The sequence below is a fragment of the Scyliorhinus torazame genome, chromosome 3, assembly GCF_047496885.1.
Source record: "Scyliorhinus torazame isolate Kashiwa2021f chromosome 3, sScyTor2.1, whole genome shotgun sequence".
Taxonomy (NCBI): domain Eukaryota; kingdom Metazoa; phylum Chordata; class Chondrichthyes; order Carcharhiniformes; family Scyliorhinidae; genus Scyliorhinus; species Scyliorhinus torazame.
In genome coordinates, this window is record NC_092709.1 from 302664857 (window position 1) to 302679058 (window position 14202).

Below are 14202 nucleotides of genomic sequence, written 5' to 3' on the forward strand. Positions count from 1 at the left end.
CAGGAGCAATATCTCAGGTGGTGAAAGTCCGGGTCAAGCCAAGCTGGGGGCTAGCAATATTCGGAGTAGTGGATGAGCCGGGAGTGCAGGAGGCGAAAGAGGCCGGAATTCTGGCCTTTGCGTCCCTAGTAGCCCGGCAAAGGATCTTGCTATTGTGGAAGGAGGCGAAGCCCCCTAGCCTGGAGGCCTGGATAAACGACATGGCTGGGTTCATTAAGCTGGAGAGGATTAAGTTTGCCTTGAGAGGGTCTGCGCAGGGGTGGCAACCGTTCCTAGACTATCTCGCGGAGCGTTAGAAGGTCGATCAGCAGCAGCAGCAACCCTGGGGGGGGGGGGGGAACGAGAGATTGTATGAGGGGATGGATGAGCAGGAGATGACATGGTGGGTGGGGGAAACTGGCACATGCGGGCAAGAGCCAGTGTATAAAGCTATGTAAATATGCCACTTTGCCATGTATATATCTTGCTCAGTGCGTTTGTGTTATTTTGTTACGGGGAGGGGTTATTGTTTGTAAGGGGGAAAAATTGTGTTGTTAAAAAACTTTAATAAATATATATTTTTTTTAAAAAGAAAAATTGGGAAGATTCTGGGCGGGAGTGTTCGCGGTCTTAGCCAGAATAGTGGAGGAGGGAGTGGACCCGGACCCTTTGGTGGCGATATTTGGGGTTTCAGAGAAGCCAGAACTTATGGAGAGGAGGAAGACCGATGTCTTGGCCTTCGCCTCTCTGATTGCACGGCAACAAATTTTGCTGGAGTGGCGGTCGGCATCACCACCGGGGGTAGCAGCATGGTTGAGTGACCTGTATGACTTCCTGCGGTTAGAGAAGGTAAAGTATGAGTTAAGGGGCTCAGCAGGGGAGTTTGTGAAAAGGTGGGGGATGTTTGTGTTTGAGGAGCTGTTCGACACAGGGGGGTGGGGGGTGAAAAAGGAGAAAAATCTGTACAAACTGTATAGTTGATTGTTGGGAAGAATGTTTCCCGGGGTGTTTATTTGCTGTAACCTACTTTAATACAAGTTTGAATAAAATGCGTTTAAAAAGAACAAAAAAAAACATGGTTTGATAAAAAGGCAATCATGTTTGACGAAACAAATTTATCAAGAGATTTGAGGATGTAACTAGTGAGGTAGATAAAGCCATAATATACTTGGATTTCCAAAAAGCATTCAATAAGGTGCCATGCAAAAGGTAAGTTACAAGATAAGGGCTCAAGGAGTCAGGGATAAAATATTAACAAGGATAGAAAATTAGGTAATGGACTGAAAGCAAGAGAATCAGGAAAATGGGGCATTTTCATGTTGGCAGGCTGGTAGCAAAACGAGGCCCACAAGGATCAGAATGGGGCCTCAGTTATATATAATTTATATTATTGACTTGCACATAGAGACCAAGTGTAATGTATTTAAAAATTGGCCTCAGTTCTATCCTTCACCAAGTGGCTTTCTGGGTTCTAGCATTGAGAAGTATGAGGTTATTCACTTTGGCGACAATGGAAAAGCAGAATATTTTTTGAAAAGGTGTGAAACTTTTAAATGTTGAGATTGGGACTTGGGTGTACTCAGCTTAGTGCCACATCACATATTGTACTTACTCACTAATAAACACCCTAAAGGGAGACATGTGGCACAAGAATATTTGACAGAGGAACCAATTGAAAGCTCCCTACCCTAACAAGCTTTTCAGAATCTCCCCTCCATTTACTGACAATAGTCGAGGCTGAAATGTTGAAGAAGGTTGTGTTACATTCAGTGGCGACAGCCTTTGCAAGCAATGTTTTTCCAGTACCTTAATAAAACACAGTTATTAATATTTCATAAGACAATCTGGAAGACATTAAACATAATGAAGATTATTATACACAATTTGCAAGGAACATATAGCAATGATGGATACTTTATAATAATTTGTTGATAACCATATATAGCTCACTGTGTACTGCTTGTGCACTACAGCTTTGGCATCTCACACATTATTGATCAAAAACAAAATACTCACTTAGAATCATTAACATAACTCCCTCAATTGCCAAACGATTAAAGGCACTAGAGCAAGGGTAGAACTAAAACATGAAACAGGAGATCTCAGGTTGCAGAGGGCAGCACAGTGGTTAGCACAGTTGCTTCACAGCTCCAGGGTCCCAGGTTAGATTCCTGGCTTGGGTCACTGTGCGGAATCTGCACGTCCTCCCAGTGTCTGCATGGGCTTTCCCCGGGTCCAAAGATGTGCAGGTTAGGTGGATTGTCCAAAAAGGTTAGGTGGGGTTACGGGGATCGGGTGGAGACGTGGGCTTCAGTAGGGTGCTCTTTTCAAGGGCTGGTGAATGAATGAAATGAAAATTGCTTATTGTCACAAGTAGGCTTCAATGAAGTTACTGTGAAAAGCCCCTAGTCGCCACATTCCGGCGCCTGTTCGGGGAGGCTGTTATGGGAATTGAACTGTGCCGCTGGCCTGCCTTGGTCTGCTTTCAAAGCCAGCGATTCAGCCCTGTGCTAAACAGCCCCTCATTGCAGACTCAATGAGCCGAATGGCCTCCTTCTGCACTGTAAATTCTATGATTCTATGATTTCATTTTTTGTGTTGAATTAGTTAAATGCAACCAGGGCTACAGCTGGGGACATTGCAGATGGCCTTAGTATTCTGGGCTAGTAAGTGAAGACGTCAGCCTGGGTCCCTACTTGTGATTAAAGGTGTGCCATTGAAACTGTCCAAGAGTGCCGTGAAATTTTGTACAAAGGTACAACATTTCCGCATTTTGAGGCTGGCACAGTTCCGTTGCAGAAGATGTTCCAGGTCTGGGTGTCTGGCCTCTGGATTGGTGAGTCTGAACAGGGTCCCACTGGAACCTGTAGGGCGGGTTTCTCCGACCCCCCCGCCGGGTCAGAGAATCCCTGGGGGGCGGCGCGAATCCCGCCCCACCGCTCCGACGGCGGCTGCCGAATTCTCCGGCGCCAGTTTTCGAGCGGGGGGCGAGGATCACGCCGCACCGGTCGGGGGCCATTGCCCCCACCCCCCCCCCCCCCCCCTCCCCCCGGCAATTCTCCGGGCCCCGATGGGTCAAGCGGCTACCCATTTTCGGCCAGTCCCGCCGGCGTGGATTAGACATGGTCCACGGCTTGTCGGCCGTCTAGCGGGGTCCTTTGGAGGATCCGGCCCCGGGAGGGGCCCCCACTGTGGCCTGGCCCACGATCGGAGCCCACAGATCTGCGGGCGGGCCTGTACCGTGGGGGCACACTTTCCCTGCGCGCCCGCCTCTGTCAGGCTCCGCCATGGCCGGCGCGGAGTAGAACTCCCTGAGGCACGATCAATTGAACAAGACTAGAGTTGGATATAACTGAGACTTTATTGCTCTAAGATGTGTGGCCTCCTACAGCAGCTGGCGAAATGGCTGCTGAATGGAGGACACGCATATTTATACTCCGCCTACTGGGCGGAGCCAGCAGACAGGGACTACCGGCGAACCTGTAGTACAGGTCCGACCTTACATCACCTAATACAGGTGCAACAGTGGTTTACCACACCCCCCTCTCATGCGCAGGACACACGCCAGCGGTTCTGCGCATGCGCCAGAACACGCTGGCGGTCATGCGCATGCGGCAACTCGCGGCGGCCGGCGGAGGCCCTTCGCCGCTGGTTGGCGCACCGCCAACCCCTCCAGCGCCGGCCTAGCCCCCGGAAGTACGGAGGATTCCGCAAATTCCAGGCGATCCGACGCCGGAGTGGTTCACGCTGCTCTTGGCGCCGGTACAGGCCAATTGCGGGAGAATCCCGTCCGGAGGCTGAATGATCAAATGTAAAATTTCAAGTGTATCTGCGTGAGGACAGGGGCGTTTAATCGAAGACAGCGATGTATAAAGCAGGCATTTTCAAAGTCGGGGTCGCGACCCGCAGGTAGGTCGCGGGTGGGTGTCGGGAAGGTTGTGGAGCCGTCCGTTGCCACTGTGGTTCTGCGCATGCACACCGATGGTTGCGCCCGTCATTTTGAAGGCCACTCGCAGCCAGCATTGTTAAAAGCAATCGGAGAACAGCACAAGATTTCTTTATAAATTTAATGTAATGTTCCTGCCTGAAGGGAGGCAGAGAGCAGGTCACGCCCCTCAAACATCGACGTCGCGTGATTTGGGCGCGATTGCGATTCCTCCATTTTGTTAGCAGCAGACAAGGTAAGAGAAAATGATGGGTCGTGAAAGTCGGCCGGCATGGGTCGTGAAAGTCAGCCGGCGTGGGTCCCGAAGGTCGGCCGGCGTGGGTCCCGAAGGTCGGCCGGCGTGGGTCCCGAAGGTCGGCCGGCGTGGGTCCCGAAGGTCGGCCGGCGTGGGTCCCGAAGGTCGGCCGGCGTGGGTCCCGAAGGTCGGCCGGCGTGGGTCCCGAAGGTCGGCCGGCGTGGGTCCCGAAGGTCGGCCGGCGTGGGTCCCGAAGGTCGGCCGGCGTAGGTCCCGAAGATCGGCCAGTTGCTAAAAATGGGTCCCCGGAAAATAAGTTTGAAAAACACTCGTAGAAAGAGTGAGGACTCAGCCAGGAGAGCGGGATTGTAAAGAGTCAGACTTCACTGAGGATTTTCAAAAGCGAAATGTCAGCGAGGACAGTTGGTCAGTAGAGCAGAATTCAATGAGGAGAACGGGTCTGTTCAGTAGATTTCAGCGAGGAGAACAGTCTTTGAACTTCAGAGATGAGAGCAGTGTACAAAAAGACAACATTAGTGGGGGCAGTGCAGTGAAAAGAAACATATTTCAGAGAGGAGAGCGGGGCTTTAATGAGGTTTTAGCGCAGAGAGCGGGATTGAAAGAATGAGACGGAGGTATAACTGCAAGACCTCAGCGAGAAGAGGCAGCTGTAAAAAGCAGGATTTTAGCAAGGGGAACGATGCTTTAAATAGTTAGATATCACTGAGGAATGCGGGGTATAAAGAGAGATATATCAGCGAGATGACATTAGCGAGTAAAGGGGTGTATCAAGAGTGAAACTTCAGTGAGAAAGTGGACTTTAAAGAGTGGGGCTTTAGAGAATATAGCAAGGCTGTAATAAAGGAAAATTTCAGTGAGGGGAGCAGTGCAGTGAAGTGGGAGATGCAGCGAGGTGATGTGGTTGCAGCAATGAGACATCAGTGAGGAGAGCGAGATAAAATGAGCAAGAGAGAGCGGGGCGGGGACTAAAACCCAGAACTTCTAGACCAAAGGTAGAGACACTACCTTTGTGTTACCAAGACCTCCCATTGATCTTGATAGTCATATCTAACTAAAATCTATTATTCATAGTCCTGATTCACCAATCCTTTTGGAAGTAGAAACTTCCAGATTACCAACCCCTTTTGTGGAGACAAACGTTATCCCATTTCACTAAAATCTAATTGTGTTGTGAAATTGTTTGTTTCATTGACGTGTGCTGTGTTACTGAAAAGGTTGCTGTGGTAGTCACCACTGTTTGTAAGTACACATATGAGATGTAATGCGGTAAGGCTCCTGTACTACAGGTACGGGGGTAGATCCCTGCCTGCTGGCTCCACCCAGTAGGCGGAGTATAAATTTGTGTGCTCACCAAGCTTTGCCATTTCGGCAGCAGCTGTAGGAGGCAACACATCTCTGCGTAATAAAGCCTCGATTACTCTCTACTCTCGTCTCGTCGTAATTGATAGTGCATCAATTTATTACGCAGAGATTTTACAGCGATGGACCTTCGCATCAAGCCAGATCGCCTGCAGCTGCACCCTCAAGCAGACAACGCCACATCGGCCTTCGACCACTGGCTAGCTTGCTTTGAAGCCTACATCGGATCAGCGACAGAACCACCCTCAGAAGCACAGAATCTACAGATCCTGTACACACAGTTGAACTCCGATATTTTTCCTCTTATCCGGGACGCGCCCAACTACACTGCAGCCATGGCGCTTCTGAAAGAGAACTACACATGGCCGATCAACAAACTCCACGCCAGGCACCTCCTGTCCACGCAGGAACAACTCCCCGGTGAGTCATTGGAAGATTTCTGGCATGCCCTGCATGCCCTGGCGAGGAACTGCGATTGCCAGGCAGTTTCGGCAGTTGAACATTCCGAACCCCTAAACAGGGACGCTTTTGTTACGGGCATAGGGTCAGCATACATCCGCCAGCGCCTCTTAGAAGGGGGTACGCTCGACCTCGCAGCGATCAAGAACCTCGCGACCTCGCTAACGGTAGCCTCCCGTAATGCACAAGCGCACGCCCCCGACCGCACGGCGACCCCATCCTGGACATCGTGGTCCCCACCAGCGACCGCCCCAGCCAACCCCAAGCCAGCGCCGCGTGGCAGCCAGCCAACCCCAGGGGGCCCAAGTGCTAGTTCTGCGGGCAGACAAAGCACCCCCGCCAGCGCTGGCCGGCGCGGAGCGCATTCTGCAAGGCCTGCGGGAAGAAAGGACATTTCGCTGCGGTGTGCCAGGTCTGGTTGATCGCTGCTGTAACCAGCCCCATTGTTCCTGAACCCCCCCACGTGCGGCCCGTGGGCGCCTCCATTTCCGCCCTCGCAACCCACGTGCGGCCAGTGGGCGCCGCCATCTTCCTCCATCAGACCGCGTGCGGCCCGTGGGCGGCGCCATCTTTAACGCCGCCCGCCACGTGCGCCTCGTGGGTGCCGCCATCTTCGGCGCCATTTTGGATGGCACCTCAGGACCCCTGCTCGCCGGGCACCTCATCGGGCCACTCATCGCCCACAACCGCCACCTACCAGCCCGGGGCCCACCAACACCAGCCGCAGCTCGCCTCCATCACGCGCGACCAGTCCCGGCCACACAACCGCAACAACGACGGTGAAAGTCGATGGCCACAAGACACCTTGCCTTCTCGACTCCGGGAGCACGGGGAGCTTCATCCACCCCGATACGGTAAGGCGCTGCTCCCTCGCGGTACACCCCATTACCCAACAAATCTCCCTGGCCTCCGGATCCCACTCCGTGGAGATCCGGGGGTACTGCATCGCCACCCTCACCATCCAGGGCGTAGAGTTCAGCAACTTCCGGCTCTACGTCCTCCACAACCTCTGCGCAGCCTTGCTACTTGGCCTGGACCTCCAGTGCAAACTCCAAAGTCTAACTCTGAAATTCGGCGGGCTCCTACCACCCCTTACTGTATGCGGCCTCACAACCCTTAAGGTCGACCCACCTTCCCTGTTTGCGAACCTCACCCCGGATTGCAAACCCGTCGCCACCAGGAGCAGACGGTACAGTGCCCAGGACAGGACTTTCATCAGGTCGGAGGTCCAGCGGCTACTGCGGGAAGGCATCATCGAGGCCAGCAACAGCCCCTGGAGAGCCCAAGTGGTAGTTGTAAAGACTGTGAAGAAACACAGGATGGTCATGGACTACAGCCAGACCATCAATCGGTACATGCAGCTCGACGCGTACCCCCTCCCACGCATATCTGATATGGTCAATCAGATTGCACAGTACCGGGTCTTCTCTACAGTGGACCTGAAATCTGCCTACCACCAGCTCCCCATCCGCAAGGCGGACCGCCAATATACGGCGTTCGAAGCAGACGGCCGCCTTTACCACTTCCTTAGGGTTTGCTTCGGTGTCACTAGTGGGGTCTCGGTCTTCCAATGGGAGATGGACCGAATGGTTGACCGGTACGGACTGGGGGCCACCTTCCTGTACCTGGATAATGTCACCATCTGCAGCCACGACCAGAATGACCACGACGCTAACCTTTCAAAATTTCTCCACACTGCCAAACGGAACCTAACGTATAACAAGAAGAAGTGCGTGTTCAGCACCAACCGCTTATCCATCCTTGGCTATGTGGTGCAAAATGGAGTTCTAGGGCCCGACTCCGACCGCATGCGCCCCCTCATGGAACTCGCCCCTCCCCCACTGCCCCAAGGCCCTCAAATGATGCCTGGGGTTCTTCTCATACTATGCCCAGTGGGTCCCTAACTATGCAGATAAGGCCCGCCCACTCATTCACTCCACAGTTTTCCCCCTGACGGCCGAGGCTCACAAGGCCTTCAACCATATCAAGGCCGACATCGCCAAGGCCACGATACACGCGGTCGACGAGACGCTCTCCTTTCAAGTTGAGAGCGATGCATCAGATGTCGCTCTATCCGCCACCCTCAACCAGGCAGGCAGACCCGTGGCATTCTTTTCCCGCACCCTCCACGCCTCTGAAATTCGGCACTCCTCCGTCGAAAAGGAGGCCCAAGCCATCGTTGAAGCTGTGCGGCATTGGAGGAGTTACCTGGCCGGCAGGTCACTCTCCTCACTGACCAACGGTCGGTTGCCTTCATGTTCAATAACACACAGCGGGGCAAGATCAAAAACGATAAAATCTTGAGGTGGAGGATCGAGCTCTCCACCTACAATTATGAGATTTTGTATCGCCCGGTAAGCTCAACGAGCCTCCAAATGCCCTGTCCCGAGGTACATGTGCCAGCGCACAAGTGGACCGACTCCGGGCCCGACACGATGGTCTCTGTCACCCCGGGGTCACCCGGTTCTTTCACTTCATAAAGGCCCACAACCTACCCTACTCCATTGCGGAAGTCAGGGCGGTCACCAAAGACTGCCAGGTCTGCGCGGAGTGCAAACCGCACTTCTACCGGCCAGACCGGGCACACCTGGTGAAGCCTCCCGTCCCTTTGAACGCCTCCGCATGGACTTTAAAGGGCCCCTCCCCTCCTCCGACTGAAACATGTACTTCCTTAACGTGGTCGACGAATACTCCAGATTCCCATTCGCCATTCCATGCCCCGATATGATGTCTGCCACAGTCATCAAGGCTCACAATAGCATCTTCACTCTGTTCGGTTTTCCCGCTTACGTCCACAGCGACCAGGGATCCTCCTTTATAAGTGATGAGCTGCGTCAATTCCTGCTCAGCAAGGGCATTGCCATGAGCAGGACGACCAGCTACAACCCCCGGGGAAACGGGCAGGTGGAGAGGGAGAACAGGACGGTCTGAAAGGCCGTCCTGTTGGCCCTACAGTCTAAAAGTCTCCCCGTCTCCCGCTGGCAGGAGGTCCTCCCCGACGCCCTCCACTCCATCCGATCGCTACTTTGCACTGCGACTAATGCAACCCCCCATGAACGTCTCCTTGCCTTCCCTAGGAAGTCCACCTCCGGGGTTTCGCTCCCAATGTGGCTGGCAGCTCCAGGACCCGTTCTCCTCCGCAAACACGTGCGGCTCCACAAGGCGGACCCGTTGGTCGAAAGGGTACAGCTGCTACATGCAAACCCGCAGGGCGTACCCCAACGGCCGCCAGGACACAGTCTCCCTCAGGGACCTGGCACCAGCTGGTCCCCCCCCCCGCGCCATCTGCCCCGGCGCCACCCACCCTCCCCCCAGCGCACTTCACCACAGCCCCCGCTCCAGGACGATCCGTCCTCCCATTGGTTCCACCTGGGGATGAAGATGAGGACTACATGCTCCCAGAGTTACTGGCGACCAAGCCGGCGCCTGCATCACCACCGGGACTGCGGCTCTCACAACGGACGACCAAGGCACCCGATCGGCTGAATTTGTGAACTTTTCCAGAACTGTACACTTTAAAACTACTCACTTACATGTAAATAGTTTTCCACCACCCCCGCTGGACTCTTTTTTAACAGGGGGTGAATGTGGTAGTCACCACTGTTTGTATATAGTACACATATGAGATGTAATACTGTACTCCTGTACTACAGGTACGGGAGTAGATCCCTGCCTGCTGGCTCTGCGCTATCAAAGCTGCAGCCATTTTGGCAGCAGCTATAGGAGGCAACACATCTCTGCGTAATAAAGCCTCGATTACTCTCTATTCTTGTCTCGTCGTAATTGATAGCGCATCAGTTGGGAACCACTGACTGTCAACACTTATTCCCTAGTCTCACACAAGGTATTGGATGAATGCCACTCTATGGATTCAAACCAGAGTAAGAGTAAAAAGATATGGTCAACTGAATTCTGCAAACCAAGGTGGTTCCATCTTTAATCCATCCTCACCTGTATTGATTTGGCTGATCTTATTTGGAGCATTGGTAGGAGTCGTAGTGTCCCCGTTTCAGTGTAATTGCTGCATAATGTACTGAAAATTATGAGTTATTAATAAACAATTTCCGGGAGCATGTAGTCCTCATCTTTTGCAATCAGAGGTCACGCATTAAGTCCACTGAGACAGCTTTGTTGTATACTGATACTGTTTCACAGTTAGTTTAAAATTAGGACTCATGGGATTGGGTAATATATTAACATGGACTGAGGATTGGTTAATGGACGGATAAGAGAGAAAGGAAAAAAACAGGGGGCTGGATTCTCCGTTTTTGAGACTAAGGGTGCAATTCTCCAGAAAAATCTCTAAGTGTGCTGGTGAGGGGGAATTGTCGCGAGTTTCCCAGCGGTCAGCCCAGCGAGGCTGGCAACGCTATTCAACGTTAATTGGCCCAGTTAGCAAGGCCTCACGGGCTTCCCACCCTGAAAGGCGGCTCGCTAACTGATTCACCAGGACTGCGTTTGCCAGCCCCCCTGCAAACAAGGTCGAGCAGCACTAGGCTGCACTTGCTCAGCCAACCCCAGCCAGCTCGCAACAATGGCGCCGAGGAGACCAGCCCCAAGATTCGGGGACGCTGACCTGACAGTCAGCTCGGATACTGTGACGAGGTGGACTGACCTCCAGTGTTGGAAGATAAACAACCTACACCGGGCAGTACGAATGAGTAGACACCAACCGCCCTCCACGCCCTGTCCCCCCCACCCCACAAGGGATCATCCCCCCAGGTGAACCCCCAATCCTCCCTCCATGCACCTCCCCTTCAATCCTTCCTCCACCCACCTCCCCCTTCCGTCCACCCCTTCAACCCTCCCTCCACCCCAGCCCTCCCTTCACACCTCCCCCCCACAACTGTGAACTATGTGTGTGACTAATGATGCCCTCTGTGTCTCCTCAGGAAAAGCTCTCCCAGAATTGGCGGGAGAGGGCCCAGACTTTCGGAGGGGTGCTGGACCTGAGAATCCTCACCTCCTTTGAGGAGCTGGCTCTGGAGGTGACTGGAGTGGCTGAGGACAGGACGGTCACCAACGCGGACGCTGGCGGATGCCACAGAGGTGAGGAACCACCAGGCTCCACCCGAAGGACCTGTCAAACCCGAGTACTGATTGCCTTACTGATTGACCCATCCCTCCCACTGACCACATGTTCATTCTCCTGCAGGTCCACCAGCCGACGGCAACGGCCCATCCTGGGCAACACCTTCTCCTGACCCCGACGCAAACACCTCGGAGGAGAGCTATGAGGCTAAACTGTTATACTTGTGGCACAACTGTCATCCCCACCACCGCAGATACACACACCTCAATGGGAAATGTTAGTGGACAGGCTTCTAGGGCACTATCTGGTGAGCACCACACTGCTGATTATATACAGGAGGCAGGAACCCCCAGGCGGACAGCAGTTGGAGGTCTGCTGGATCCCTGCACCCAGCTGTCAGCCTGATGCTGAGCCTCTGGAACAAGGTTACCCGGAGGTAATGGAGATGATAGGGAGTGGTCGGGACATTCAGAGCGAGGTGTCTGCGTCACTCCAACAGATCCATAGCTGGTTGGAGGAGTCCCAGAGGCTAGGGGCGTAATGGCACTGGCAATGAGTGGCACCGAGGCCAACACAGCTAGGTTGGCGACCGCAATGGAAAGCCTGGTGCAGGACACCAGCACCATGAGTGAAGGTGTCCAAGGCGTTGCGCAGTCGGTGACGGCCATGGCTGAGGGTCTTGGCAGTATGTTGGCCTCGCTGAGTATGTCACCCAGTATCAGGCCAACCTTGATGAGATTCTGCAGGATATGTCCCGCTCTCAGATCGGAATGGGCGAGGCGTTGCGGAGCTTGTCCCAGTCGCAGGTGGGCATTGCCGAGACGCGGCAGAGCATGACACAATCACAGAGGAGCACCGCCAAGGGCGTCGACATGATGGCGCAGACCATGGGGAACGGCCAGGGCTGGCAGAGCCAGATGCTGCAGGGGCAGCCAGGGCTCAAACCAGCTGCCCTTTCGTCCCAAGGTGAACCCCACGGCCATATGGGCACCGACCTGGAGGAGGGGATGCTGAGTGCCAACTATGGGGCGGCGACAGTTCTACCGAGTTCCACCCATCTGATGAGGCCGCATCTCGGGTCAGCACACGGGGCAGGGCGGCACAGCTGTGCATGTGCCGCTGAGAAGTGAGCTAGGGCCCTCTGAGGACGTCGAAGGCCACGGGACGAGGTAAGCAGCTGGCTGCCTCAACTTCAGATGTGCATTCTTTGGAGACACCTAGATGTAGTGGTAGAGCTAGGAGGGCAAAGCACATTGAGGATCACGGAGGGCACCGAGGAGGAGGAAACGGGGTAGGTAGAGGGCGATGGGTGGGTGGGGATGAGGGGGGCTGCACCATCGGGGGAGTGTGGACATATGTTGAACAATAAACACCCTTGTGCACAATCAGTAGAAAGACTCTGTCACTTTCTTCCGCAATGCATCACCGCATGCAGGTGATAGAACATAGAACATTACAGCGCAGTACAGGCCCTTCGGCCCTCGATGTTGCGCCGACCTGTGAAACCACTCCAAAGCCCATCTACACTATTCCCTTATTGTCCATATGTCTACCAATGACCATTTGAATGTCCTTAGTGTTGGCGAGTCCACTACTGTTGCAGGCAGGGCATTCCACGCCCTGACTACTCTCTGAGTAAAGAACCTACCTCTGACATCTGTCTTATATCTATCTCCCCTCAATTTAAAGCTATGTCCCCTCGTGCTAGACATCACCATCCGAGGAAAAAGGCTCTCACTGTCCACCCTATCCAATCCTCTGATCATCTTGTATGCCTCAATTAAGTCACCTCTTAACCTTCTTCTAACGAAAACAGCCTCAAGTCCCTCAGCCTTTCCTCATAAGATCGTCCCTCCATACCAGGCAACATTCTGGTAAATATCCTCTGTACCCTTTCCAATGCTTCCACATCCTTCCTATAATGCGGCGACCAGAATTGCACGCAATACTCCAAATACGGCCGCACCAGAGTTTTGTACAGCTGCAACATGACCTCATGGCTCCGAAACTCAATCCCTCTACCAATAAAAGCTAACACACCGTACGCCTTCTTAACAACCCTCTCAACCTGAGTGGCAACTTTCAAGGATCTATGTACATGGACACCGAGATCTCTCTGCTCATCCACACTGCCAAGAATCGTACCATTAGCCCAGTACTCTGTCTTCCTGTTATTCCTTCCAAAATGAATCACCTCACACTTTTCTGCATTAAACTCCATTTGCCACCTCTCAGCCCAGCACTGCAGCTTATCTATGTCCCTCTGTAACTTGTATCATCCTTCCGCACTGTCCACAACTCCACCGACTTGAGTGTCATCTGCAAATTTACTCACCCATCCTTCTACGCCCTCCTCCAGGTCATTTATAAAAATGACAAACAGCAGTGGCCCTAAAACAGATCCTTGTGGTACACCACTAGTAACTGGACTCCAGTCTGAACATTTCCCATCAACCACCACCCTTTGTCTTCTTCCAGCTAGCCAATTTCTGATCCAAACTGCTAAATCACCCTGAATCCCATGCCTCCGTATTTTCTACAGTAGCCTACCATGGGGAACCTTATCAAACGCTTTACTGAAATCCATATACACCACATCAACTGCTTTACCCTCATCCACCTGTTAGGTCACCTTCTCAAAGAACTCTATAAGGTTTGTGAGGCACGACCTACCCTTCACAAAACTGTGTTGACTATCTCTAATCAAATTATTCCTTTCCAGATGATTATACATCCTATCTCTTATAAACCTTTCCAAGATTTTTCCCACAACAGAAGTAAGGCTCACTGGTCTATAGTTACCGGGGTTATCTCTACTCCCCTTCTTGAACAAGGGGACAACATTTGCTATCCTCCAGTCTTCTGGCACTATTCCTGCAGACAAAGATGACTTAAAGATCAAGGCCAAAGGCTCAGCAATCTCCTCCCTAGCTTCTCAGAGAATCCTAGGATAAAGGGGACTTATCTATTTTCACACTTTCCAGAATTGCGAACACCTCCTCCTTATGAACCTCAAGCCCTTCTAGTCTAGTAGCCTGAATCTCAGTATTCTCCTCGACAACATTGTCTTTTTCCTGTGTGAATACTGACGAAAAATATTCATTTAGCACCTCTCCTATCTCCTCGGATTCCAAGCACAACTTCCCACTACTGTCCTTGACTGGCCCTACT

General features: G+C 52.9%; 1 protein-coding gene across 5 annotated transcripts in view; it reads right to left on the bottom strand.

Moving 5' to 3' along the window:
* Positions 1-14202, bottom strand: part of katnal2 (katanin p60 subunit A-like 2) — a 179097-nt gene that overhangs the window by 63762 nt on the left and 101133 nt on the right. For 4 of the 5 annotated variants that reach the window (XM_072497461.1, XM_072497462.1, XM_072497458.1 and 1 more), the window contains one exon: positions 1667-1785. In XM_072497461.1, the coding sequence (XP_072353562.1) occupies positions 1667-1785 (119 nt within the window). The remainder of the gene's footprint in view (positions 1-1666; positions 1786-14202) is intronic. The other variant, XM_072497460.1, reaches the window with a different exon arrangement.